This window comes from Fringilla coelebs (assembly GCF_963513975.1).
Source record: "Fringilla coelebs genome assembly, chromosome: 9".
Taxonomy (NCBI): domain Eukaryota; kingdom Metazoa; phylum Chordata; class Aves; order Passeriformes; family Fringillidae; genus Fringilla; species Fringilla coelebs.
The window spans coordinates 29,537,753-29,563,365 of NC_140067.1; the positions used below are offsets into that span (position 1 = coordinate 29,537,753).

Consider the following 25,613-nt stretch of genomic DNA (forward strand, 5'->3'; position numbering starts at 1 on the left):
CAGCCCCGCCACCACAGCCCTGCCCACCCTGGGGGTCTCTGCCAGGCTGGGGTTGGCTGCCCGGCGTGGGTTTTTGGGATGGAGAGATGATGTTTGCATCGTTCCAGCTGCCTTTGCTCCCCGGCTGCCTTCAGGGCACGGGGGTCACCCCACTGCTCAGGGGCCTCCTCTTGTAAACATCTGGGTGTGTTGGAAGGCAAAGGTGGACAGAGTTCCTGGGAAATTAGCAGGTAGCAACCGTAATTCCAAGAATTTGGAGCTATCAGACCTCTCAGATTAAAGCAACCCTCAACAAACGCAGGGAAGAGGGCTGGACACTGCTTTATGACAGCTCCCCTTTATGGGAGCTATTTTGGGCTCCTGCTCTGCTTCCTTTTACTCCAGCTGAGCTGTTAGATTTGGGTGACCACAGCTGAACTTGGGCTGAACGTGAGTTGCTGAGCTCATTTCCGAGGGTAAAACACCGCGTTTGGTGGTTTGTTTGTGTGTTGGAGCCATTCCTCCGTGCTCAGGGTGCAGGAGCAGGGGTGGTGCTGGCAGCAGGCGCTTTCTGGGCTGCCGAGGGGAGGCTGTTGCAATGCTCGGCGGCTCTGCCTTGCCCAAGCAATTCCAGGAGGAGAAAAGCACCCGAATTTCACCTCGTTCCGGACAGCCTCGGGGGATTGCCACACACCCACGGCTGCTCCAAGGTGCTGCTGAGGACTGAGCCAAGTTGTCCCCGCAGGGAGGGTGGGGATCTGGCTCTTGAGATGGGTAATAAATCAAAGCCTGGTTTTGGCCAGCACCTCCACCTCCTCCCTCCTGAGGATCCGGCTCTCCCTGGCCTCTTTCCCTCTGGATTCTGGCTGTCCAGTGGCCGTGTCCGCAGCAGGGTGGCCGGGATGGCCGGGAAGCTCCAGCTTCTCGAGGAATGGCAGCTCTGGTGCCATGTCCTGAGGCTGGCACGGGGCACAGCAGGATCCTGTGCCTCCGTGGCAGGCGTGTGGGTGGCGTGTGCTCGCCCTGGGACCTGCGTGTGCCCCGGTGTGTGCACACACTGGTGCCAGCTCCGTCTGCTCCTGCTGGCTCGGCTCTCCCGCCCCTCGGGTCCGGGCTGGGACTTGCACGAGTGGCTTTGTCCCATCTCCTGGAGCTGGGACAAGCGACCCTGTGCGGTGGAGACCCGGGCATTGTGGAAAAACACTGGGCACTGCCTGCGGTTTGCTGGGCGCTCCCACGGTGGGGCTGGGGGATTTCTCCCCCCTCGAGCGATCCTTGCAGCGAGGCTCTGCTGATCCAGCTGCTGGAGGCTGTGACCTGCTCCGAGGAGGACAAGGGGGGCACCGAGGCTTTTGTCCCCCTCCCAGGAGCGGGCACCAAGCCAAAGGGGCTCGGTGGCGCTCCGGCGCTTCCCTGTTTTCCCGGGGCGGCCGGTTTCCATCCCTGCCGGCTCTGCCAAGGCAGCCTAATGTAAACGCTGCCGAAAGCCCTGGATCCGCTCCCGCCTGCCCAGGGACGAGGGGTTGTTTTTCCGGCCGGCAGCGCTGTTAAAAACACCCCAACCCCCCCCCCCCCCAACCTCTCCGCTTTCTGCCCTCTCTTCCCTCACTTTTCCGCACCCACCCGAGTGCCCCTTTGCCGGGGGCGGCCGGGCCGGAGCGGGCGGAGGAGGAGAAGGAGGAGGAGGAGGAGGGAGGCGGGGTGGTGTCCCTGTCCCCCCTGCCGTGTCCCTCCCGTCCCGCCCCGCTGCCCAATCCGTGCGGCGGGGCCGGCGCTGCTCCGCCATAAAGGGGCGGCGGGCGCGGCCCCGGGAGCCGAGCGTGGGAGCCCCGCGCCCGCCCGCAGCCGCCGCCGAGCGCAGGTACCGGCCCGGGGGGACACGGGGACACCGCTGCCCGCCACCCGCCGCGGCCCCCCGGGCACGGCAGGGCCGGGGAGGCAGCCCCGCGGAGATCTTCCAAGGGAAAATTCCTCCTTTGGGGGAAGGGGAGGATGGGGCGGGGGGGGAGGGAGGAAGTGGCAGCTTGAGTTTTCTGTTGAAAACATTCCCTTTGCAGTTTTTGTGGGTTGGTTTTTGTTTTTTTTTTTTACCTCCACGAGGCTCCTCGGCTGCTGCCTGGAGTTGCACGCGTGGGAGATGCTTCTGGCCGGGCAGCCGGGGCGGTGGGAGCCGCGGCGGGGTGGGTTGGGGACGGCTCGTCCCGCAAGACGACGGGATGGATGTTGGAGCCACTTCCCCAGTCGGTCCGCATTCCCAAACTGTCGGCATTCCCAAGCTCCGGTGCTGTGGGTCGGACACGAGTGGGCTGGCTGGCTCTGGGGATGCTGCAGCTCCCACGCACTGGTTCTAAGCCACCCCGGCCCGTCCCGCTCCCCACTGCTGCCTGGGGTGCTCAGGGCTCCTGTGTGCTGCCTGTTGCTTTTCCTGCTGCCCTGGGACCACACTTGGATGACCTCAGCGGTGCTGAGAAGGCAGTTGGGGCAGAAAAGCCCTCCTCGATGATGCAGATTTATTAAGAAAGCCCCAGCTAAGCTTTCCTTGCATTAGCCTTGCTCTTGAGCGGAGTGTGGAGGTGAAAAGTTCACGTGGGGCTAAGGAGCCCTTTGGAAGTCTCTTGCTGTGGTTTATTAGCAGGAGTTTGGTGTTTTGAAGGGTTTCTGGAGCAGAGCTAGCCTGAGCTGCTGTGTGTTCTCCCTGAGGAATGACAGGGAACCGCTGGAGATGGCAGCCAGCCCTGCGGCCGAGCTGTCTCCTGCTCCTCCCTGGCCTTGGGTGGGGAAGGGGGGTGCTGAAAAATGTGGGCACGCAGGAAAGGGCTCACAGCTGGGGCTGTTTGTGCTTCCCCCCCGCAGGAACCCCCTCGTCAGGACTGCAGCCATGGCCACCTCAGCGAGCTCCCACCTGAGCAAAGCCATCAAGCACATGTACATGAAGCTGCCGCAGGGGGAGAAGGTGCAGGCCATGTACATCTGGATCGACGGCACGGGCGAGCACCTCCGCTGCAAAACCCGCACGCTGGACCACGAGCCCAAGAGCCTGGAAGGTGAGGGGACAGCTGCAGCACTCGTAGCCCCTCACTGGGTGGAGGAAGGATGCTATTGCTCTCTTCCCGTGGTAGAAGGATGGTTTTTAGGGAGGATGTTGCACCTTGCGCCCTTCCAGTTCCCTCTTTCCCCAGATACCGCAGGGGAACGTTCCCAGCTCTCCAGATGTGGAGTTCCAGGGAGATGCCTGGGGCTGGGAGCCCGTCCTTGGTGCTGTCCCTGCCGTGGAGGGGCTGCTGGCAGGGGCTGGGGGCTGTTGGCAGGGGCTGGGCTGCCCATTGACTCTTGAGTACTCGTTTTGGCCGGAAGTAGTTTGGCAGAAGAAAGTGCAGGGGAAAGAATGGAGCTATCCGGTGTAATTAAGAGCTTGTGTCCCTCAGAACAAACAGTCCCAGCTTACACAATAATAGCATTAGGATTTTCCCCAGGTTGCCATGGAGCTGGCTGGAGACAGTTATGAAATGAAAATACTGTGTGTGACTGAGCAGAATTATCTTTTTTCTTTCCTTTTTTTTTAAATTTTTTTTTAAATTTTATTTTCCTCTCTCTCCTTTCCCCTTTTCCCTCTGAGGGAGGGTTTGGCACAGCTGCTTGGAAATCTTTGTGCCTCCCATCCTCCCTCTTTCCCCCTGGGATATGGAGGGGATAACATTGCCCGGGTGGAGTTCTGGGCATTGACCTGGAGGGCAGTGCTCAGGATGGAGGGGTGGGCAAGGGGCACACTCCCCTTCCATAGGGGATTCCACCTCTCTATGATTTGCCTTCCCACCTTCTTAAGGCCTTGTAGTGTGACTGAGGGTATTCCATGGCTCCCCTCATTCCCACAGCTGGAAGATGGCTCGTGGTCTGCCCTCTCCCAGCTGAGGGGACCGGGTGATTTGCTCATCCCTGTGGTTGTTGTGACATGGGAAATGTCCTCAGTGCTACTCTGTTCACTCAGGCTTGGCCAGCAGCCCAGCAACTTGTTATTTTCCAGGGTGGCCGGGGAGTTGCACTCCTCTGATTTTTTTTTTTTTTTGCTTGTTTTGGGTTTTTTTTTTTTTGGTTTTTTTTTGCTTCCCCCACTTGGAACAAAATCAGCTGAGCTGGGACTAAACCTATTCTCTATGAGCATCTTCATCTCTGTCTTCCTGAAGTGTGGCAGGGAGCCCATGGGTCACTGTGGCTTGTTCCTCTCTTTGCCTCAGATCTCCCTGAGTGGAATTTTGATGGCTCCAGCACCTACCAGTCCGAAGGCTCCAACAGTGACATGTACCTGCGACCTGCTGCCATGTTTCGGGACCCTTTCCGCAAGGACCCCAACAAACTCGTTCTCTGTGAGGTCTTCAAATACAACCGCCAGTCTGCAGGTGAATGAACAAACCTTCTCCCTTCTCCTGCTGGAGGTGGTGTTCCTGGGAAGGGCAATGGGAGACCTGCCCAAATGCAGTCTGTCACAGAAATAACGTGAAGGTAGAGGGCAAACGAGGTGCTGGTGATGGACAAAGGGCTGGGCTTGGGGTTCTTCAATGCTGCTGGGACTCAAAGTGTAAAATAGGTGGAAGTGGGGAGTGGAGGTGGCGTCGCTCGTGAGCCTCGTGTCACTTTTTCCCTTGCAGAGTCAAATCTCCGGCACACCTGCAGGAGGATTATGGACATGGTGTCCAACCAGCACCCCTGGTTTGGGATGGAGCAGGAGTACACTCTCCTGGGGACAGACGGACATCCGTTTGGCTGGCCTTCCAATGGCTTCCCTGGACCCCAAGGTAATCTTTTGGCAGCCTGGACCAAGTCAGGAGTGTTTGAACTGAAATCTGTGTGGCACAGCTTCAGGCGAGTTGAGGGCTCCAAGGTGCTCCTAGAACCGAAGGTGGATGGTAGAAAGTGGAATATTGGCAAAAACCAACCAGGAGATTAAATCTGCCACAGAACGGCCGAGATGGGGATTGGCCACGTCCAAATTTGCTGCTGGGTTTTTTGGTCTGCAGGAGACTTAAACCCGGGGAGACACTTAAACTCGGGGCAAACTTGCTCTCTGTCAGTGCTCTACCCTGCTAGTTCTTCCATGAAAAACACACCTTGGGGCTTTGGAAGAGTTCTTTGTGCGTGCTGGGTCTTCGCTGGACATCAGCTTTTCTCCCTGTGGAGGCTGATGTTGCCCTCTGCTGTTGCAGGTCCGTATTACTGCGGTGTGGGGGCAGACAAAGCCTATGGCAGGGACATTGTGGAGGCCCACTACCGAGCGTGCCTTTATGCCGGCGTCAAAATCGGAGGAACCAACGCAGAAGTGATGCCAGCCCAGGTAAATCGTTCTAAGATGCTTCATGGAGCGAGAGAGCAGCGTGGAAAGGAGGGGGAGCTGTGTCTGCCTGCTCTGAGCTGTGCCCAGCATCAGGGGGTGGGAGGTGCCTGTCTCCACCCCGCTGAGCCCCTGATGCCTCCTCCTTGCAGTGGGAGTTCCAGGTGGGACCGTGCGAGGGGATTGAGATGGGCGATCACCTCTGGATCGCGCGCTTCATCCTGCACCGGGTGTGCGAGGACTTCGGGGTCGTGGTGTCCTTCGATCCCAAACCCATCCCTGGGAACTGGAACGGTGCTGGCTGCCACACCAACTTCAGCACCAAGAGCATGAGGGAAGAAGGAGGTCTCAAGTGAGTGTTTGGGATGTTTACTGGGCAGCGGGATTTTGGATGACAGCTGAGTCTTCTGGATAGGGTTTTTTTTTGGTCGTTTTGTTTTTGTGGTTTCTTTTTTTTCTTAGTACGTATTTTTTCTTAGAATGACACATTCTCATCTTGATGCTTGGTGGGCAATTCAGCCAGCAGTACAGCTCCACCAGTACAGGATGCAGCTATCTCTAACAGCCTGTCCAGCTCCTGACCTCCCAGTGCTGGGAACAAACAAACCAACTCATCACAGGGTTTTTTAAATGATATTTTTATAGCCGTGATGAAAGAGAAAGACCATTTGCTGTGTCTGGGCAAGGCTGCCATGTTTCCTTAAGAGATGAACATCCTAAAAATGCAAACTGTGAGTTCCTGCACGTGACTGTTGTGCAGTCAGGGACACTGTGTCACTGGAGCTGTGTGGAGGGATCCGTCCTAGCAGCTCTGTTTTTTTGCCTTAATCTTAGTGCTGCCCTGAGATAGCGGGACTCTGTGAGCTTCGTGAATAGAAACTGCAGTGTTGAGTGTTGAGAGCTCTCCCCTCCGACAGCAGGTGGAAGTGGGAAGTTTAACTGGTGGTGTCTCACAGATGACACTCCCTAGGGAGCCTGTGGGATTTGGCCACGAGGACTTTTCTGGGTCAGCAACAAGAGTGGAGAGAAACCCTGTGTTGGGATCAAGGGCCAAGCAGGCCGTGGGGCACAAGGCATCATCACAAAGGGCCTTGGGGACTCTGATTAATCTCGTTGTCACTTTGACACGACAGTCCAGCTCCAGAGGCGTTCGGCTCCAGAGGCGTTCAGCTCGTGCCATCCCTCACCGTGCCACCCCTGTCCCTCCCTCTCTCCCTCCGCAGGCACATCGAGGAGGCCATCGAGAAGCTGAGCAAGCGCCACCAGTACCACATCCGCGCCTACGACCCCAAGGGGGGGCTGGACAATGCCCGGCGCCTGACGGGCTTCCACGAGACCTCCAACATCAACGAGTTCTCGGCCGGCGTGGCCAACCGCGGCGCCAGCATCCGCATCCCGCGCAACGTGGGCCACGAGAAGAAGGGCTACTTCGAGGACCGCCGGCCCTCGGCCAACTGCGACCCCTACGCCGTGACGGAGGCGCTGGTCCGCACGTGTCTCCTCAACGAAACCGGGGACGAGCCTTTTGAGTACAAGAACTGAGCAGACTGCGCCCCGCGGCCGCCCCACCGCCTCCCCCCGCGCTCCCCGCGCCCCTAAAGTTCCCTTCTAGCTGTAATCCCGAGGGTACAAGATAACATGTTTCGTGTCTCAGTAACTCTTGTTGTCTTGAGGTGGGGGAGGAGGGCAGGTTTAGTTTTATCCGTGTCTGTTTGTCGTTGACTCTTCGGAAGACGAGAGGAGGACGGGGTGTTAGAGAACTTTTAACCACTTGTTTTATTTTTTTTGTCTAATTCATGTGTACATCCGATGGGATCCGGTGGCTTCCAGGGACAGACTGCGCACGCGGAAGGCGTGTAGGAGAGGAGAAAGCTTAAAACAGAGCCAGATTTGGGGGGCCAGCCCTGCTGCTGGCTCTCTGCAGACTGATGGCTGTCTGAGGTTGGTGCCTCTCAGTGGAGAAGGGAAGATGGGAGCTGTGGTGACGGGAGCTGTGCGTGTGCTCCTGCCTGTGCGGGGACGTGACGGGGACATCGTCGCCCTCCGGCCGCTCTGATGTTTCTGGGAATCTTCTGGCATTGAGGAGAACTCTTGGTTCTGTCACTGGAAGTCAACCCGTCTCTGGCTCATAACACAGAGTGAAGTAGTATTTTTCTATTTAAATATAAAAACAGCAAAAAAAAAAAAAATTATATATGAAAGTGTTTTTTTCTTGGAAGAGATGACGTTCCAACGCCTCATCCAGCCGGAGCGGGCAGAGCTCTTGCGGATGCAGTCGGACGCAGGTGGGACTGAGGGTGAGCTCGGAGGGAGACTGGGATGAGATTTGTTCCAGCATGGAGTGGAGCTTGCAGGAGGGGGTTCCCAGAGCAGGAAGCCTGCAGAAGCATTTGTTACTGTAATTCAGGTGGCCCTGACGCGCTGGGAGTGGGAGGAAGGTGTCCTGAACCCAGAGTTGACTGGTCAACAGCGTTCTGGACAGAGCTGTGGCTGTGTCACCTGTCCAGCAGGGCTAGCATGTCACTAAAGCAGGGCTTTGGATAAAGGTTAAACAAAAAAAAAAAAAAAAAAGAAAAAAAAAAAAAGAGAAGTTTTAGACTTTTTTTTTCTTGTAATGTTCTTATTTCCTCCGACTGAATGGTTTTACAGAGACCATTGATGCCACTGTTGTGTCCTGGCTCTCTCGGGCTGCCTGCCACCCAGCCAGGATGATGGGGGCTAGGAGAAGGGAAGGGAGAGGCCACCTGGCCCTGCCAGCCAGCTCTGGCACTCCCAGCTGCTGCTGGGGGGGTTCAGACGTTCTGGGATTTTACACTTGGGTTTCTTAGATGGTGCAAGTCATATTCCGTTGCATTTGGACTTCTTCCCAATAGGTTTCTTTTTTTTTCTTTTTTTTTTTTTTTTTTTTTGTAATAAAAAAAAGAACAAAAGAACAAACCCTTCAATCTGACCTCTGCAGCCTCTTTTTGTATGTGTGTTGTCTTCACCATTTGAAAGGATTTTGACTCTGATAGTGGGTAGATGTGGCTTTTCATTTGTGGGGGTTTTTTTGGGGGGGGGGGTCAGGGGTCTTTCAATCCATGTGTGCTGTCCAGAAAATGGGAATTTGTCAGCAGTGGTGAGGGATGGTCCAGCTCTGGCTTGAATGGGATTCTTTTGGGATGGGAAAGAGCCTGGGCTTGTGAGTGTCCATAGGGAGCGCTACAGAAATCCTACAGAAAACAAAACCCCAGCAAACTTAATTTAAAAGGGAACTTTGTGGAAGAAGAACCTTTCACATTCTCCCTAAGAAAGAAAACGAGAGAGAAATGAGAAAATGCTGCTCATCCTCCTTTGGCATAAACCCAGACATTTGGGAAAGTAACCCAGGCAGTAGAAATGTGTCACTTTGCTCCTGTGGTCCTTTTCTTAGCCCGTGGTGCCATTCCCCAGCTCCCCAGGAGGTGCTTCCATCAGGAGAGGATGCTTTAACCATGCCCACCTTCACATCTGGATTAACTGCACCTGAGCCTCCTGCTGGGCTGATGAGGCCATTCCTGCCCTCACGTTTTTTGTGGACCAACTGTTTTCCTGCATCTCCCTCCTGGGGAACATTGGAGGCAGCACCTTCCTCAGCACAGTCCCAAAATTACCCTGACCCTGTGCCTGCTGTGACTGGAACAGAGGCAAAGTGAACCCCTTTCCTTCCCTCCCATCCTGACACAGCCACAAGGACTTGGGAGCTGGGGTACTGCAGCCAAAACAAACCCAGGGGTAACTCAGGAGCCTGGAAATCTTCAAGTTTTGTTCTTATTTGGGCTCAGGAGCAAGGCAGCTGCTGTTTCTGATGCATTCCAGGAAAATGTTACAGAGGAAAGAATTGGAGTTCACCTGAAGGAAGAGAACTTTTCTAAAGGCATTGGCACAGAAGGAAGGAAGGAAAAGACACAGTTTGGTTTTCAGTTTGCTTTTCTTAAAGATCCTGTGCTTCCAAACACTGTGAATCATTGAAGCTGAATCTCCCTCCAGACACCCTTTCCTCCTGGGGAATAAAAAAATTGGGAACAGGGGACATGGCCCAGTTTTGGCCACTAAGCATCAGCAAGGCAGGAGGAGCTGATGGGCAGCAGGCTTTGTGTTTTTCCCCTAAATCATGGAATGGTTTGGTTTGGAAGGGACCTTGAATATCCCCTCATTCCAGCTTCCTGGCATGGGCAGGGACACCTTCCTTGGGTTGCTTTGGGACACACAGCGTCTCCCTGTGCCATTGGGGTGTCCCTGAGGAAGATGCCATCTACAGGGTGTCCCTCAGGCTGATAAGGGGAGCAGGCATCAGTCCTTTGCTCCTCCAGCTGCCCTGAATGTAAATTTAGGTCAGGAGCTTGATGCTTAATGGTTCCTCTTGTTCTCAGCTGAGAAAGCATTTATCCACTCACTGCACAATTACCCGGCTGAAAACAAGGTCAGAACAACATTGTGCAGGGAAATGGTTTTTCAGATCATTATTAACAGTATAGGGGAAAAAAAAAAGATTATAATGAATTAGAAAGGGGGAAAAAATAATTTATTCCCCCCAGACATTGTTTTCTGACTTTTTTGCCTAAAGCCTGCTTGCTGAATCTGCTTTGTAGTTACCTAAACACCATTTCCCAGCTCTGTAGGGTAGGGAGGCCTCCTCTTAAGGCCATGGGGCTCTTACAAATTGAGATTGAAACCCTCAGAAGCTGAATTTCTGTCTTATGCATTCATAGAAAACATTCTGACTTTTGATCTGAGCCTCTCAGGAGGAAGTGAGTCTCTTTTCTCTGTACTCACACATCCTTAAAATGTGAATAATGATATAGCAAGGATCGGTCCCAGAGGGTTTGCTGGGCACATCCAGGCATCAGGAACTGCTCCAAATGAAGCAGCCAAAAATAGCAGCAGCTTTTTGAAGTGCCTGTTGGTTGTGCTCCCTTTTAATCAAACACCAGCTTAGGAGACAAGGCTGCCCCTAACCCATTAATATCTCTGCTCACATGCCAGGCTTTCCCCCACAGCTGGATTTTAAGGCAATCAAAAGAAGATTAGCCACAGCTCCCTTCAAACACAGCCTGGAGCACATGAGCTAATCAAGATCACACTTGAAGCATCTTTTTGTGCCAGGCTGTGCCAGCTCAGTTATTGCCTGGACATGAGGGATTTTCCCTTTCTGCAGAGCCTGCTGCATCAGGTGTGGCTGTTTGGATTTCTCCTGCCCTTTCCCACTCCCACTGATGCTGCTGCACTATCCCCATCCCACTTCCCCTCCCATTCTGTGGGAGTTTTTCAGTGCAGTTTGATCTTCCTTGGTTACCTTTTGTTGGTAGGTCAGCCTTCACAGGCTGGCACAGCCTCTGGCTGAACACATCTGGAGGAGGAGGAGGAGGAATCAGCCAGCCTCAGCTGGGCCAGGATTGCTGAGCTGGCTTTTGGATGCCCTTACCTGGGGGAGGAGAGAGACAGGGAGGGAGAAGTCGCAGGGTGAAAGTGTTTTTATTTCTCCAATCTGTGTTTCCCCTCTTCCCGGGGTGCTGATGCTGGGAGTGTCCTGCATCTTCTTCTCCACAGAGGATGGGGGGGATGGCCCCAGGCACAGACTGCTGAGGGGGTGATTTGCTCTGCAAGAGCCTCTGTTTGGGCTTGAAGCTGCCGTTATCAGAGCAGTTTTGTTCTCCTGAAATGCCTTTGGGAGCTCCAGCAGCTCCTCTGGTGTGGGGCCTGGCTGAGATCTACACTTGCAGTTCATCAGCTGCTAAAAGTGATGAGCTTTCCACCTTAGGAGAAGAGGCTGGAGGTTCTCTGTGCCCTCTGAGGAGGCCAGGGCATGTTCTAGAAGGCTGCTGGAGAAAGGTCAGGTGTGGTAATTTCTTGTGTGAGCCCTTGGAGGAAGCTGGCAGAGCCGGGAGGGGACTCCTGCCATCACACACATCCATAACCCAGCTCCAGCTGAGGCAGCATCTCATCCCACTTGTTCAGTTACTGATTAAACTGAGGACAGCTGCTTAGGGAACAAGTGGGAGCTCTTGAGAGGGAAGATCTCCTCAGGCCTGCCTGGCTTCCCCAGCCAGCTGGCTGCAGAGTCAGACCGGGGCTGCCTCCTGAGTGGCTCCTCCACCCACGAGTGCTTCTCCAGGCTCTCCAGCTGGGACTGATGACCTATTTGCAGTTTCAACAGGCCTGGTGTGGATGTAAATTGAACCCTGACTCTTTGCTTGCTCTCAAAGGGGTCAGGCCATTGGTAGGAACAGCTTTTCCCGAGGCCATGCAGGTTGTGGGGGATATCAGTCACTGAGGGATGACTAAAGATGTCCCTTGTGAATTGCCTGCTTCATGAGTGGTGATCTCAGTCTGAGCCTCGTGACTCCACCCTGAGCTGAGCGTCTGGGGGTTGTTCCTCCTTTTTGTGCGCTGATCTCTGGTGGGAATGTGTGGAGAAGGGTTCTGGGCGGACACTGGAGCATCATCTCCAGGGGCTCCATTCCCAGTGGGAGATGATGTGGGTCAGAGCACCTCCGAGCTGCCTCTGGAGGTGTCAGCGTTCAGAAGGAGTGGAATTTGGGGCTGGGTGCTTCTTGCACGTTAGCCCCCCAAAACCTGCAGTGGTTGACCTCAACGTGAACTTGCCTGACTGAGGAGAAACCCAGGGTGAGAGAGGCAAACTGGGGAGGGAAGATCCACATTCTGTGACTCCAGACTGAGCACCAGGACTGCAGACCTTCACAGCCTTGCAGGAGAACCAGGCCCTTCTCCCTGACTGCTCCCTTCCTCTCCTTCCCCACATGGTGGGGAAAACATTTTGCTCCCAGCGCCGTAACCTTTTGCTCCCAGCGCCGTAGCCTTTTGCTCCCAGCGCTGTAACATTTTTTTCTTTATTCAGTCCTCTGTTGTATTTTTGATAAGCTTTAATAAACCTTCCTAAACCATGAAAAGTGAGTAGCCATTTCTCCCAACCCACACCCTGTGACTCCAGACTGAGCACCAGCACTGCAGATCTTCCCAGCCTTGCAGCAGAACCGGGCCCTTCTCCCTTCCTCTCCCTCCCCAGTGACACTGCACTGCAGGGGGGGCAGCCAGGCTTCACCTCAGCCAAAAACCCTCTTTCTTTCCCTTTCTTTGCTCCCATCCTGGCCTGCCCACAGGCTGGCATGGCCGTGCTATTTTGCTTTCATAAGCTGCATTATGTAAGCCGAGTCTTGAGTGGGGATGCGGTGCCAACTTGGACTCCGCAGCGGGAAGGAGCCACATTCCTGAGCAGGGGCTTTAATCCCTGCCTCCAGCCACAGTCGGTTTGCTGGGAGGAATCCGAGGGCTGTGCCGAGCTTTCTAATCCCTTGCCCCAGGTGGAGCCAGCTTGTTTGCTCGGGAGCTCCTTTGTCAGCAGGTCTCCTCCCAGCAAGCCCTTTGCAGCAGGGTTGGCTCAGCTCACCTCGACACCCTCCTCTCCTTGCCCTTCTTGCTGAACTCTCTGCCCTCCCTGGCTTCGCTTTTGCTTCCTCAAAACTGCTGGTAAGGCAGGAAAATGGAAATGGAAGCTTCCACAATCCCAGCACCAGAAAACTGGCGTGGAAAATACACATTGCTGGCAAGAAACTTCTCACCTGTCCCAGCACTGGCTGCCCTCCCAGTGTCCCATCTCTAGGATGTGATTCCCGTCCCACCAAGGATCTTTTTATTGATGCCACGAGAGGAAACAACAAAGCAGGAAGTCTACCTCCTCCCTGGCAAATAACAGTCAATATTCTGAGGGATCCATTCCCCACATTCACAAATAGAAGCCCTGCAGTGCAACATGATAAGAAAAGATCTGGAGGTCCTGCACCCAGGGGTGCTGTTGGCAGAAGTGGGTGCTTGGTGGCTCCCCAGCAGCCTCAGCCCTCTGCCCTGACCCCCTGGCACTGGTGATCTTCAGGACCCCATCTGGCTGGGCAAGAGGGTTCAGAAGGAAAGGTCCTCACCCTTCAGGCAGGTTGGAAGCTGGCAGCAGTCTTGTTTTCACGTCCTGTGGGTGGGTGAGGCACCAGACTCCACAGTTTTTGCTGGCAGCTTCCCCCAGTGCCAAACATGTTGTTAAAATGAGAAATATTAATCTGAGCCAGGGTTAGGCTGTTATTTCTCATCACAGAGCTGTGTGGCTCCGACCCATCCGTGGCTTGTGGAGATGCTGAGCAGCTGCTGGATTACTCAGCTGCCTCTGTCCCGTGCCAGAGCCTGGCCAAAATGCCTAAAACACTGGGAAAGGAGAGAATAGGAGCTTCCTGCCCCACTGAGCTGGATTTTGGCAAGCAGGGTGGCCAGCAGGTATTTGGAAAAATTCTGGGACCATTTCTTTCAACCACAATCTGCCCAATGCCTCTCCGTGTCATTCATTGCACTGTTAAGGATGGTTTATTTTCTTTTCACTTTAATCTTTTATCACCTGTAAATATCTTTATTTACAGGTGTCCTTTCCACTCTGCTCAAATACTCTTTGTAACATTACAGACTAAGCTGTGGCTGGTTTATAAGTACAGTTATATTGAAACTGGTGTAAAACGTTGCTTAATGTGTTAAAAGGTCAGAGTGTCTGGACTCTGGATTTTATGCAAACAGGAAAATATCATTTCAGTTAAGGCACCACTTCAGCCCTCAAATGATCCTTTGGCATGGTTCTAAAGTCACTACATACTGGCTGATTTTAGTGCTAAATTGTAATTTTCTGATGAACTTCAGAGTAAGAAGCTTAAAAGTGAAGCAATAATCTTCAGGTGGTTTTGTTTTTAGGGGATTCTGAGCAAGCCCCCAAGTCTGAGGTGGGAATAGCTGTGCCCAGGGCTGTGTTGTCCAGATTTCCATTTCCATTTTGGAAGCTGGGCTTAGAGATGGGCTTAATCTGAAAGTTGGAGGCCAAGGCTTCAGGTGGCTGAATCACCATGCACTGGCTCTGAAGTACAGGGTATGTTCAGACTATTTCCCACCCAGACAGATAACACATGCTGGGTGATTAACTGGCTCCCTATTTTCCACCTCTCCTTGTGGCTGGCTCTCCTGGAAAGTTCTCCCTCAGCTTGCTGGTGATCTTGGGCTGGAAAAAGCCGTGGAACTTGTAAGATGGGAGCTTCTGCTGGCAGAGATGGTCTTGGCAAACCAAGAATCTCTAAGCAAAGCTCAGGGTAGGGGGATGGCAGCGATACACCACGGGTTCTGCAGGAGAACGGGATATTTGGGGTGGGAGCTTGTGGCAGCTTTGCCCAAAGAGCCCTTTGAGATCCAGCAGCTCCCCCTGCTCGTCTCCCCCTGCCCATGGAGCAGTGGGAACTGCTCCCATGAAATCTAAAGCAAGCACAGCAATGCTTGTCTTTTTGTTGTGAATAATGTCAGGCTTTTTTTCGGCAGCGCTATTGAGGCAGCAGCTGTATTTCACCCAGCTGGCAGCGCTCAGGGAGGAGATCAAGTGTTCTCAGCAGAGCTGGGCCAGATCTAGGGCTGGGGGAAGGTGGTGCAATCCTGAGCTGGGCTCCCAGACCTGGGCTTGGGAGATTTTGGGGAGGTGAAACAGTCCTGTGTGCTCAGGGGTCTGCGGGAGCAGCAGGATGAGGAGCTCGCCTGCTGCTGGGTGGGATTTTAGTCGTGTGGGTCACTTGTTGTTGGACAGTCCTCTTCTGGAGCCAAAAAACCAGAGGCACCTGGAGCTGCGTGTGTATTTCTGCACTCTGCCCCAGCATGCTGCAAGGGCAGAGCTGCAGCCCTGCCAAAACATCCTGCGGTTCTGGGAAGCGTCCTGGGCGCCGTGTGCCCATCCCGTGGGGCACGCCGTGCCTCCCTCTGCCAGGTACCCCTGGGCAGGTGCCAGCCCTTCCCCTGGGCTTGGGAACAGCTTGTTTTCAACCTCAGTGCCATGGGAAGAAGAGCAAGCAGGAGCAGATGTGCCCTGGGCACTGCTGGCCCATCTCCCTGGCACGGGCAGGACTCGTTCCTCTGTCCCCGTGCTGGGGACCCCCCTGCCAGAGCCCTGAACTCTGCACAGAAGGACTTGGGAAGTAAAGTTGTGTTAATTAGAGTTGCAGCTCCTCTGGATCCTCAGCTCAAGCCTCCTGTCCCTGCTGTTTGCCCACTAATGGGAAGATTAACGTGGGACATGGATGGGAAGGATGCTGGGGACAGGAGAATGCTGGAAGGCAATATGCTCAGATGAGAAGGTCTGGTTGGTTTGTTTGTTTGGAATATTTCTTTGGGCCATTCATTATATTCCAGTCATGAGGAAACATGTGACTTCTCTCTGTAAGAAAAACCTGGGATATTTTTGTTGTTGTTGTTTTGGGTTTTTTTTTGGGGGGGGTTGAGGGGGGTTGAGGTTTTTTGTTTGCTTGGGTTTTTTGATTTTGTGTTTTGTTGGGTTTTGATTGGTTGGTTGGTTTTTTAGGGTTTTTTTAAGTTTTTTTTTTTTTTGTTTTGGTTTGGTTTTGCTTTGTTTTCTCTCCCCTCCAGAGATCTGGTTCTTAGTCCTGATGGGACCTTTGCTGTCAGAGCTCCACCCTCCCTCTATCTATCAGCGATTTCCCCTTGCTTTGCACCTCCCTCCACCCTTCCCAGAATCAACAAAATCCTCTGCCCTGTGCTGTTCCCGGCACCTGTGCTGGCTGTTTCCAGCTTGCCAAGCCTGCAGGGACCGAGGTGGCTCCTCCAGAGACACGGGGATGTGCCCCCAGCCCAGCAGCAAACAGGAGCGGTGGGAGCATGCCATAAATTCCATCCCGGGGTGGTTTTTGCTGCCTGCCTTGGTTGCTCTCACCCGGGGTTTATCGCCTTGCACGTTTCTGCCCCATCCCCGGGTTCATTTGGGTGCGCTGGGCTCGTGGCTCCCTGGCATGGATCTGCATTTCCAGCTGTTGACATCTGCTGCTCCCTGTCCAACCATTAAACCCAAGACAGAATGGGAGGAGGGGAAGACACCTCATTAATTTTTACTCCTCCCTGCATCCTTCCCAACCCTTTCCCCTGGCAGAGACGGGGAGGAACATTATTTTGCACACCCCCTGCTTCCCACTGCCATCCCAAAAATCACTCTCAACCTTGCAAGGTTGGGCCCCTCAGGTCTGGATTTTTTTGGGGGTTGTTTTTTGGCATTTTTGTTTAGTCTGGTGCTGTGTTGCAGGTGGTGAGGCAGAACATCGTGCTGCACAGCAGCTCTGTATTTAGGAGCAGAAGCAAGGCACAGGATGCACGTTTTTAGCATCCCAAATACACAGGGATCCAAAAGAGTTTGCAGGGAAAATGCAATTATTGCTATTGCAGAGTGCCAGGGAAGCCTGGCATCCAACAGGCACAGAGTGGATGAGCCTGGTGGGTGCTGGCTTGGCTCCTGCTGCTCTCTGGGGCAGGGATGGGGATGGGCAGGAGCTGGGCTGCCCTGGGAGCCCATTCTGCTGGGACAGGCTTGATCCATCCCAGCCCAAACCCCCTAACAGTGCTGGGAGCAGCCAGGTGAGACCCAGCAAATTCCTCATCAGAAAGGCTCCACTTTCCCTTTCTCTGGTCCCAGCTGATGTTTGATAGGAGCTGCAGGTGCCTCATAGCCAAGGGCATTTTTGGTGGTTTTTTTTTTTTGTTTTTTTGTTTTTTGTTTTTTTTCCCAGGTGTTTTTTTCTAAGCAGGGAGTTGAGAGCATGGACAAAGAACAGGATGATATTCTAAAAATTGGTCATATTTTACTGTCCCTTGAATGTAGCTCCTGTGCCAAATGGAGATTCATTTGAACAGGGATTGCAGCAGTGCTGCCTGCTGGGCTGGTTTTGGGTGATGGGCAAGGCAGTGTTTGTCAGGAGAGGTAAAACATTGTTAGACACTGGGAAACAAACAGAAAGTGATGAAAAAAATCTGTTCAGTAAAGGCTTTTTTTTGACAAAAGAAACTCTAGTAAGAATAGCAGTATCTACTTAACAGGCAATAAAAGTTACTTCCAAAGCCAACACATCAGAAACATGAATTATTTCTTCTACACTTAGAAGGAAATAGGATAACTCTCTCCAGTCAGGTAAAAATGGGAGATAAACAGTTCACCTGCTGGCACAAGGGAACGAAAACAAGAAATGTGTGAGCATAGACGTGGCCAGCTTCAAACCAGCAGTGAGAGCTGGCTCTGCTCCTGGCCCTGGTTTGGAGACCTTGCTCCATCTCAGACCTGAGGTGGGTTTGGGCCAGCATCAGTTTGGGGTTTCCCCAGCTGTCCTGCTAGAGAATCATTCCTTTCCCTACAGATTGAAGGACCTGTAGTTTATCCACCTTCACTTTCTTGGGTAAACAGGGCTGGGAGATCCTGTGATTCTGAAAGAGAAGGGTGTGGGAGGTGAGTCCCAGGCAGAGATGGGGATGGGGATCTGAGAGGGATTAATGCAAATACCTGGTCCAGCAGCTCGTGGCCAACCCCCCCCGGATCATTCCTGGCCTGGAATTTTCCTGGGGAAAGGCAGGAGGGGGATGAGCCCGATCCTGCTGTGGTTTCCAGCACCTGGGAAACGCTGCTGGGGATTTTTTGGTGGAAAGATGACTCCACCTGGTAGGTGCCACAGCAGGGCTGGGGTGAAGCAGCAGGCAGGCAGGAGGAACAAAGGCACCTTTGTGGCCCTTCCCCTGCCCAGCAGAGCTGGCCCCAAGCCAGGGAGGTGCCTGGCTCGCTCCTGTGAAAAACACCAATCACTTGGTTTTGAAATTTTAAAAGTTTAATAGCAATAAAATGGTTATAAAAATAGCAATATAATTAGAGTAATAATAATTTGGACAATTTGGATTAGGACAATATGAGACAACAGAAACAAAGAGTTACAGACAGTCCAGGTACCTCTTTCTGGGCAAAATAAGCCCAAAAAAGGCCCCACGTGAACAGAGGATTAACCCTTAAAAGCAAAAGCCTGTTGCATATTCATACACCTCATCCATGATGCATCAATTCCATTCACACACAGGATTCTGGCTGGGCAGTGTCAGCTTCTTCCTCTGAATCCTGACGGCGTCCTCAGGGCTGAGCGAGGCAGGAAGAAGTTCATTACTGATAATGGAGCAATAAATTCTCTTTCTCTGAAAGATTGAGGTGTCCTGTGGCTGCTATCTGGTGTGAGTACTTCATTCTTTCTTAAAAAAATATCTCACATAGCATAGTTTCTATTTTAACATTATGTTATAACCTAAAACTATATTTAACACACTACTTAAGAAAATGAACACAGCATCACTTTCTCACACAACACATGTAATATTCATTTTAATATTTGTGAAAAGCCAGTGATAAAATACACATTTTTCACACTCCCGAGGTCTGGGCATGGCTGGCTGAGCAGCCAGGAGCTGGAATTTGGGGCAGTTGCTCTCTCACCTGGAAAAGCAAGCTCTCTCCTGGCAGCAGCACAAAAGGGATGGGGTGACTCCTGGAGGTGCTCCTGTACCCCTCGAGGCACCTCCAGCACCTGGTGGGCAGGAGGGTGCAGGAATGGCCACAAATTCAAAATCAAATTTGTGAGTGCTGCCACACCAAGCAGGGCTGGAAGGATATAGGACAATGGAAACATAAAAACAGCTCAGATAAAACCGTGTGCAACTGTAGGGAAGCAAAACAGCAGCTTTATATAAACACTGAAATAAGGCCCTCAGCCCCTTTGGTCAAAGTGAAAGGATTCTCTGGAATGACAGGAGATGGATTTCTCCAGGTCCAGCACCCTTGAAAAAAGTCAAATTCCACCCAGAGAATGAAAAAATCCTTTGGAATGGCAGAAGATGGATCTCTCCAGGTCCAGCACCCTTGAAAAATGTCAAATTCTACGCAGGAAGGGAAAAAATTCTCTGGAATGGCAGGAGATGGATCTCTCTGGATCTATCACCCTTGAAAAAGTCAAATTCTACCCAGGGAATGGAAAAGTCCTCTGGAATGGCAGGAGATGGATCTCTCTGGGTCTAGCACCCTTGAAAAATGTCAAATTCTACCCAGGAAGGGAAAAAATTCTCTGGAATGGCAGGAGATGGATTTCTCCAGGTCTAGCACCTGTAAAAAAAAGTCAAATTCTACCCAGGGAATGAAAAAAATCCCATCCTTTGGGATCTCCCACTTGTTGCACCAGCATGAAACCCACTTTAAATCCAGGCCCTTGCTGGGGGAGGAGAGGATGAATCCCTCCAGGATTCAGCTGGATCCCCTCATGAATCCTTTCGTGGACCCCTTTGGTGTTCTATCACCCCAGCAGAGGTGGGAGCAGCTCTGCTGGCACATTCCCCTTCCCCTGGGACACCGTTCCCTGCTCCAGAGTGGAAAACCCCTGGGACTGTGAGAGTTAATTCCTCATCCCAGCTGCTTCTTTCCTCAGCAGGAAAGGATTGTGCTAGGCAAGGGGCACCGCTGCAGAGGGGGAGGAGGGAAAAAAATCATAATTAAAAAAAAAAAAATAGAAAAAGTTTGGTGTTTAGACCTTTTACCTAATTTCCAAAGTGGCAGACCTGAGGGCCATAGCAACCAGGGCTGCCAGGGGTGTGATTGGAGGCAGGGCTGGGCTGGGCTGCCCTCCCAGCTCCCCCAGCAGCATCCCCTGATGGAACACAGCAGGCTTGAGGCCACTCTTGGCTTTCTGCCTCCCCTTCCCCACGGGAAGAGCTCGAGGCATGTGGCTCTGTGTGCAGTGTGATTTATTTTTGTTATCCTCCACCCCTTCTCCCAGCTGATTGCCTTTGCTCGTTTCGGTTCCATTTTCCCTGGTTTCTGGGAGTTGTTTAGAAAGTTCTTGGGCGCTTGTGAAACCGGAGGAGGGCTGTTCTGGAAGCCAGCAGGGTGGTACAAACCCAGCCAGGTGTCTGTGTATTTGTATAAACACAGGTAAGTGCCAGGGGCTGGCACTTTGCTGGAGTCCAGCAACACTTTCCTTTTTCTGTCAAATAAGTCTTTGCAAAAAACACCAGGGGCTCCTGCAAAACAGCAGCAAAGACGGGATTTGGGGCAACAAAAACTGCAGATGGTTGTTGTTTATGCTCACAGCTCGCTGATTCTCCTTTTGGGTTTGTCAGAGGGGTTCAACCATCACCTTCCTCTCTGAGCACAGCCCATCCTGGGGAAATACTGTGGGGGTTCCACTTGTGGGTGTCTCTGGGTCTGGGTTGAAGGCACTTGAGATGGTATTTCATGTTCAGACTCAGGTGTTTATTATTTCTTATCAGTAAAACATCTCACTGCTGGGAGTTGGGCAGCTTTTTATCAGAAGGCACAAAATGGCCAACAATCTCTTGGTACAAGGGCTTTTAAGACTGAACTGTCCAATTGAGAGCTGACACCTGGATTATTTTCCCTTTTAACCCAATAACTGATTCCAAAGAGCCCCAATGGGCCCCAATGCCCAATTATAAAATGCCACCCAAACCCATGGAGAAGGAGAAGGAGGAAGGAGCAGCATGAAGAAGAAGCCCAGGATGACACCTGTGCCCTCCATCCTGCTTCCATCCACAGCACACTAAAAACCCCAAACCCTCAATTTCTCACCCAGTGACACACCTGCACTGCTCTCTATAATCTATTTCACACTTTTGTGGGTTCCAGTCTATCTTGAAATCTGGGAAACTTTCTGCATGAGTGAGGGTCAGAGTCAGTGTTCCCCTGGGGGTCAGGGCACCCCAGAGCAGACAGGGAAATATTCCCAGTGCCCTGGCTTCCCACAAAATACAGAATCACAGAATATCCTGAGGAGGACCATGGAATCCAGCACAGGAGAGCCCCAAAATCCCACCCTGTGCCTGAGTGCTCTCCAAATGCTTCTTGAGCTCAGGCAGGCTTGGTGCAGTCTCTTCAGGGAAAAATCCCAATGAAACTTGGATGGGGTTCCCACCTGACCATCCACATTTGGTGGCAGCATTCCCAATTATTCTTTTTATTATACCCAATTATTCAATTTATTCTCAATTATTCTCAATATGAGCTGGTGTTCCTTTAGTACAAAGGAAAAAAAAATACATATTTTTGTTAATCATAGCCTTTTTTGCTAATCATGGATGGGCTTCCCACCTGAATATCCATGTTTGGTGGCAGCATTCCCAATTATTCTTTTAATTATCCCCAATTATTCAAAAATGGGCTTCCCACCTGAATATTCATGTTTGGTGGCAGCATTCCCAATTATTCTTTTTATTATCCCCAATTATTCAATTTATTCCCAATTATTCAATTACTCCCAATATGAGCTTGTATTCCTTTAGTATAAAGAAAAAAAACCCCATATTTCTGTTAATCGTAGATTTAAGACCACGACTCCTTTGCTTGGAAACAACCTTAAATGATTTGTTTTGACTAAGATTTTTATGCCATCAGCTACAAGATTTTCATGCCACATCATTCTTTGGTTTTGATTTTTGCTTTTTGATTGTTTTGATGAATTTTTAGAGTCTGGGAGTCCAAAGTATTAGAATTAACGAGCAAAAAGTGTAATGTTTATGCTACCATCTCTTCTACCCTGAGCTTTGACTTTGCCTTTCTACCAGCATGGACTATGATTTGATATCAAATTGGCTTTAGCACCTGTAATTCCACCTGGAATAGAGAATACATATGGAAATATAGAGCAGTTTATCTTGCTATTGAATTTTGCTACCTGACCTGAGTAGCCCTGCAGAGCCTTGGGCTCAGTTTCTGCAGGTCATGGAGATCAAACACAGTCACAGTCATATTTTCTGCAAAAATCCTCTTTGCCCAGGATTTCCTCTCCTGGGAAGCTGAGAAGCCTCAGAGAAAAATGAAACCAACAATTATCTCATTTGCTTCTCCTGTGTTTTGCTGCTTTGGAATGTGGTTGGAGATTCTTTACCAACAGGTGATTGTCCCATTGGTCTCATGTGAATTATTTTTAGTTAATGACCAATCACTGTCCAGCTGTGTCGAGGCTCTGGTGAGAGTCACAAGATTTTCATTATCTTTTGGCTTTCTGTCTGTATCTTTTTATAATATAATATATGTAATGTAATGTAATGATATGATATGATATGATATGATATGATATGATATGATATGATATGATATGATATGAGATAAGATGTATTAGCCTTCTAAGAGCATGGAGTCACATCCACCATTCCTCCCATCCATCCCCCCTCCTGGGGGACCCTGAAAACACCACCACTCCCCCAACTCTTCCAGAGCTGCTCTTTTGGATTTACAGGGCAGAAATACATATATTTATATTTATATTTATATTTATATTTATATTTATATTTATATTTATATTTATATTTATATTCCTTTAATATAATTTTATACCTTTTATATATTTTTATTTTATATATTTTATATATTTTTATATATTTTTATAGGTATTCAGGAGATAGAAATATTTATTTATTTATATTTTATAATTTTAGAATTTTATATGTATATTTTATCTACATATATATTTCTAATAGTTTATTTCTATATATAAACATATTATAGATGTATATATAAATATATACTATATAAGTTATATTTTATTTTAAATATATACTATAAAAATCAATGAGTAAAATAAATCTACATTTATATTTGTATTTTTATATTTTATATATTTCTATATATTTTATATAGAAATATATATTTATATTTATTTATAAATTCTGGATATATAAATATTTATTTGTTTATTTATACTTTATAATTATATAATTTTACAATTATGTAATTTTATATTGATATTTTATATACATATATACATATATATATATTTTATTTTTATATATAAGCATATTATATATGTATATATAAATATATAATAGAAATTATATTTTAAAAATATAATATAAAATAAATAAATTTATATTTATATATTTATATATTTTTATATTTATATGTTTTTATATTTATATATTTATATATAAATATATTGCACTCAGCTTTCTGTTCTCCAGGAGTCCCTGGAATGTGAATAGGATCCTTATCAAGGCAGGTTCATTGGGGGACAAGGCCACAGGGATTGTTTACCAGCATAGTCCAGGGGAAGGTAGGAGAGAAAGGACCTTTGCATAACAACCCCAGATGTTTTATTCAGCTGCACAGTGAGATGTTCAGCTCCCAGCTCCCACACCCAGAGTCTCATTTTTATTTTCCCAAAGGCTGACCCAGGTCTCGGGGCAGTGCAAAGGTGAGGGACAATCAGGGAATAGGGAAGGGGAGGCTCAGGAACACAGGAACAACCATGGGAACAGGGGAAGGAGCCAGTGGGGTCTAAAAAACCATTTTGAGACCGTGGGGACTCTGGAACCATTTTTGAGGGAAGCTTCTTGAGTCTCCCTAGACCAGGGAATGCCCCTCCCAGGGTCTCCACAATTCCCCATTTTTTATGTTATTAAGGAAGCTTCTCTGAAGGATCAACTGAATCAACACAAAATGCAAAAAACAATCAAATGCAGCCCTAAGACAGTTTTTCAAAATGCAAACAATTCTGAGTTCCCAATGTCCCAGCAGATTTCTTGGAGTGTCTTAGAGCTGGCAGGAGGGATGTGGGGTTTTCTTAGCGTGGTTTATCAGGTTAATGAGGAGAAAAAATACTTGCAAGCCTCTTCCTTTATCTTGCTGCACTTAGGATGGCCAAAAGAGCTCTTGTTGCACCCAGGCTGCCTTGCTCTGCTCTCTGGGGTGTTTCTCTGCCAGGAATCTGCCCCTGGAGCACATCTGGGGGCTGCAGCTTGGGGCTGAGCTCGAAGCAAAGGAAGGGCACACACCAAGTTGATGTTGATGCTGGCCAGGCTGCTGGCTCTCCAGAAGGGCTGGTGTCTGCACAGCTTCAGTCTAGGGCTAAATTTAAACACCAAAATGCAGCGTTGAGGAGCCCAGGGAATAGCCCAGCCCTCGTCCCCTGTGGCTGCCTGCAGCCAGAGCTCCCTTTGGCAAGGAAGGAGCTTTTGTTTCCCTTGGACTCCGGGCCAGCTTGGAATAATAACAGCAGCAAAACCCTCCCTGCCCCAGCACAATGGAGCAGGGCTGTCAATTCCCAGATGTGCAGAGGGGAAGTGCCCAGTGTGGCCCTTCCTGCTGCTTCCCTTCCAGATGTGGAGTGGCAGACAGCTGGGTGCCAGCCAGGAGAGGAGTGGACAGTGGGTTTTTGCCCCGGAGACCCTCTGGATCTCACTGCCCTTGGCTGAGGGAAGGGGTTTGGGTGCCCTGCCAGCTGGTTTGAAACAGCTTGAGAGCGCTGTGTGCTGTCTGCCAGGAGAGGTGAGGATGCCCTCCCTCTCAGGTGGGTCTGCATCCTCAAGGAACCCTTAGGCCCCATCTTCTCCCCCTCAAGCACCTCTTGCTCCTCATCATTTCCTCTGTTAAAATCCCTGCAGGGACAGAGCCCCATCCCCTGCCCAGGGACAGGGGCAGCAGGGAGCCACCCCCTGCACGAACCCTCCTGCTGAGCGAGCCTCAGGTGAGCTGCTGTGGGGTGAATCTGCAGCCTGGAGCCTGTCCCCCCTCAGAGTGAGGTGGGAATGGCTCAGGTTCAGCCTCTCCTGGGCAATCCCCCGGGATTTGGGCAGCACAGGAGTGGGGGAGCGCAGGAAATCCCTCTGGCTGCCCTGCAGGGCTCCAGCCCCTGCCCAGGGGGCTCAGAGACCTTGGCACACAGCCCAAGACCCCTGTGCCTTTGATTTAGCCCTTGGAAAAAACAATTACCCACCTTTATATGGAGGATTACAAGCCATGAAAGTTTAAGTAGAATGATGGTGAATTTATCACTGGGTGAAAAAATAGATTTTTGGGGTTTTTAGAGTGGGGGTTCAGGGGGAAAGATGGAGGAATCTGGGCATGGCCAGCCTTTCTCCTTCTTCTTCTTCTTGGCCTCCACCTTCTGCTGTGATGGTGGCACTTTTGGATTGGTTTAGAGTAGAAGCTCACTGTCTAACACAGGTGATGGGCATTGGGAAGTGATTGTAAATATTGTACACGTAGTTTTTAGTATAAAGAGATAACAGTGCCCCAGGGCAGGCAGAGTGCCTCTGTCTGTCCTGCTGAACAGACTCAGCTGGACAGGAGAAAGAATTTTATAGATAAGGAACAATGAACAACCTTGAGACCGAGAACTGAAGAGCTCTGACTCCTTCTTCAGTGCTGGGCTGGGAAAAGAGACTTTGTGACACATCTGGGGGTCACTGTGAGCAGCTGGAGACCCCGAGACACAGGAGGGGCACAGCTCCTCTCGGGGTGCTGGGGGTGATGCCAGCCAGGGCCCTGCATCTTGTGACCCAGGGCTGGCTGTACCCACCCAGTGGAAAATTCCTCCTGCCCATGCACAGCGTCCTTCTGCCTTTGGTTTGAGGCAGCTCCCGAGGACAGGCAGGAGATAACGGGTGCTGACAGGGG

The 25,613-nt window shown here is 50.7% G+C and overlaps 1 protein-coding gene across 1 annotated transcript; it reads left to right on the forward strand.

Annotated features, from left to right (window-relative positions):
* Nucleotides 1-1,722: 1,722 nt before the first annotated feature.
* GLUL (glutamate-ammonia ligase) lies at nucleotides 1,723-8,247 on the forward strand. The gene is made up of 7 exons (XM_084211580.1): nucleotides 1,723-1,840; nucleotides 2,833-3,023; nucleotides 4,212-4,373; nucleotides 4,623-4,769; nucleotides 5,178-5,305; nucleotides 5,455-5,654; nucleotides 6,526-8,247. Exons 2-7 carry the CDS (start codon nucleotides 2,858-2,860, stop codon nucleotides 6,842-6,844), a joined length of 1,122 nt encoding a protein of 373 aa, XP_084067706.1. The 5' UTR covers nucleotides 1,723-1,840; nucleotides 2,833-2,857; the 3' UTR covers nucleotides 6,845-8,247.
* Nucleotides 8,248-25,613: the final 17,366 nt, after the last annotated feature.

Excerpts from the sequence above, each read along its gene's own strand:
- GLUL (XM_084211580.1), top strand. The coding sequence starts at position 2,858 with ATGGCCACCTCAGCGAGCTCCCACCTGAGCAAAGCCATCAAGCACATG. Across the intron at positions 4,770-5,177 it reads TGGCTTCCCTGGACCCCAAG|GTCCGTATTACTGCGGTGTG; the intron begins GTAATCTTTTGG and ends CTGCTGTTGCAG. Across the intron at positions 5,306-5,454 it reads CAGAAGTGATGCCAGCCCAG|TGGGAGTTCCAGGTGGGACC; the intron begins GTAAATCGTTCT and ends TCCTCCTTGCAG.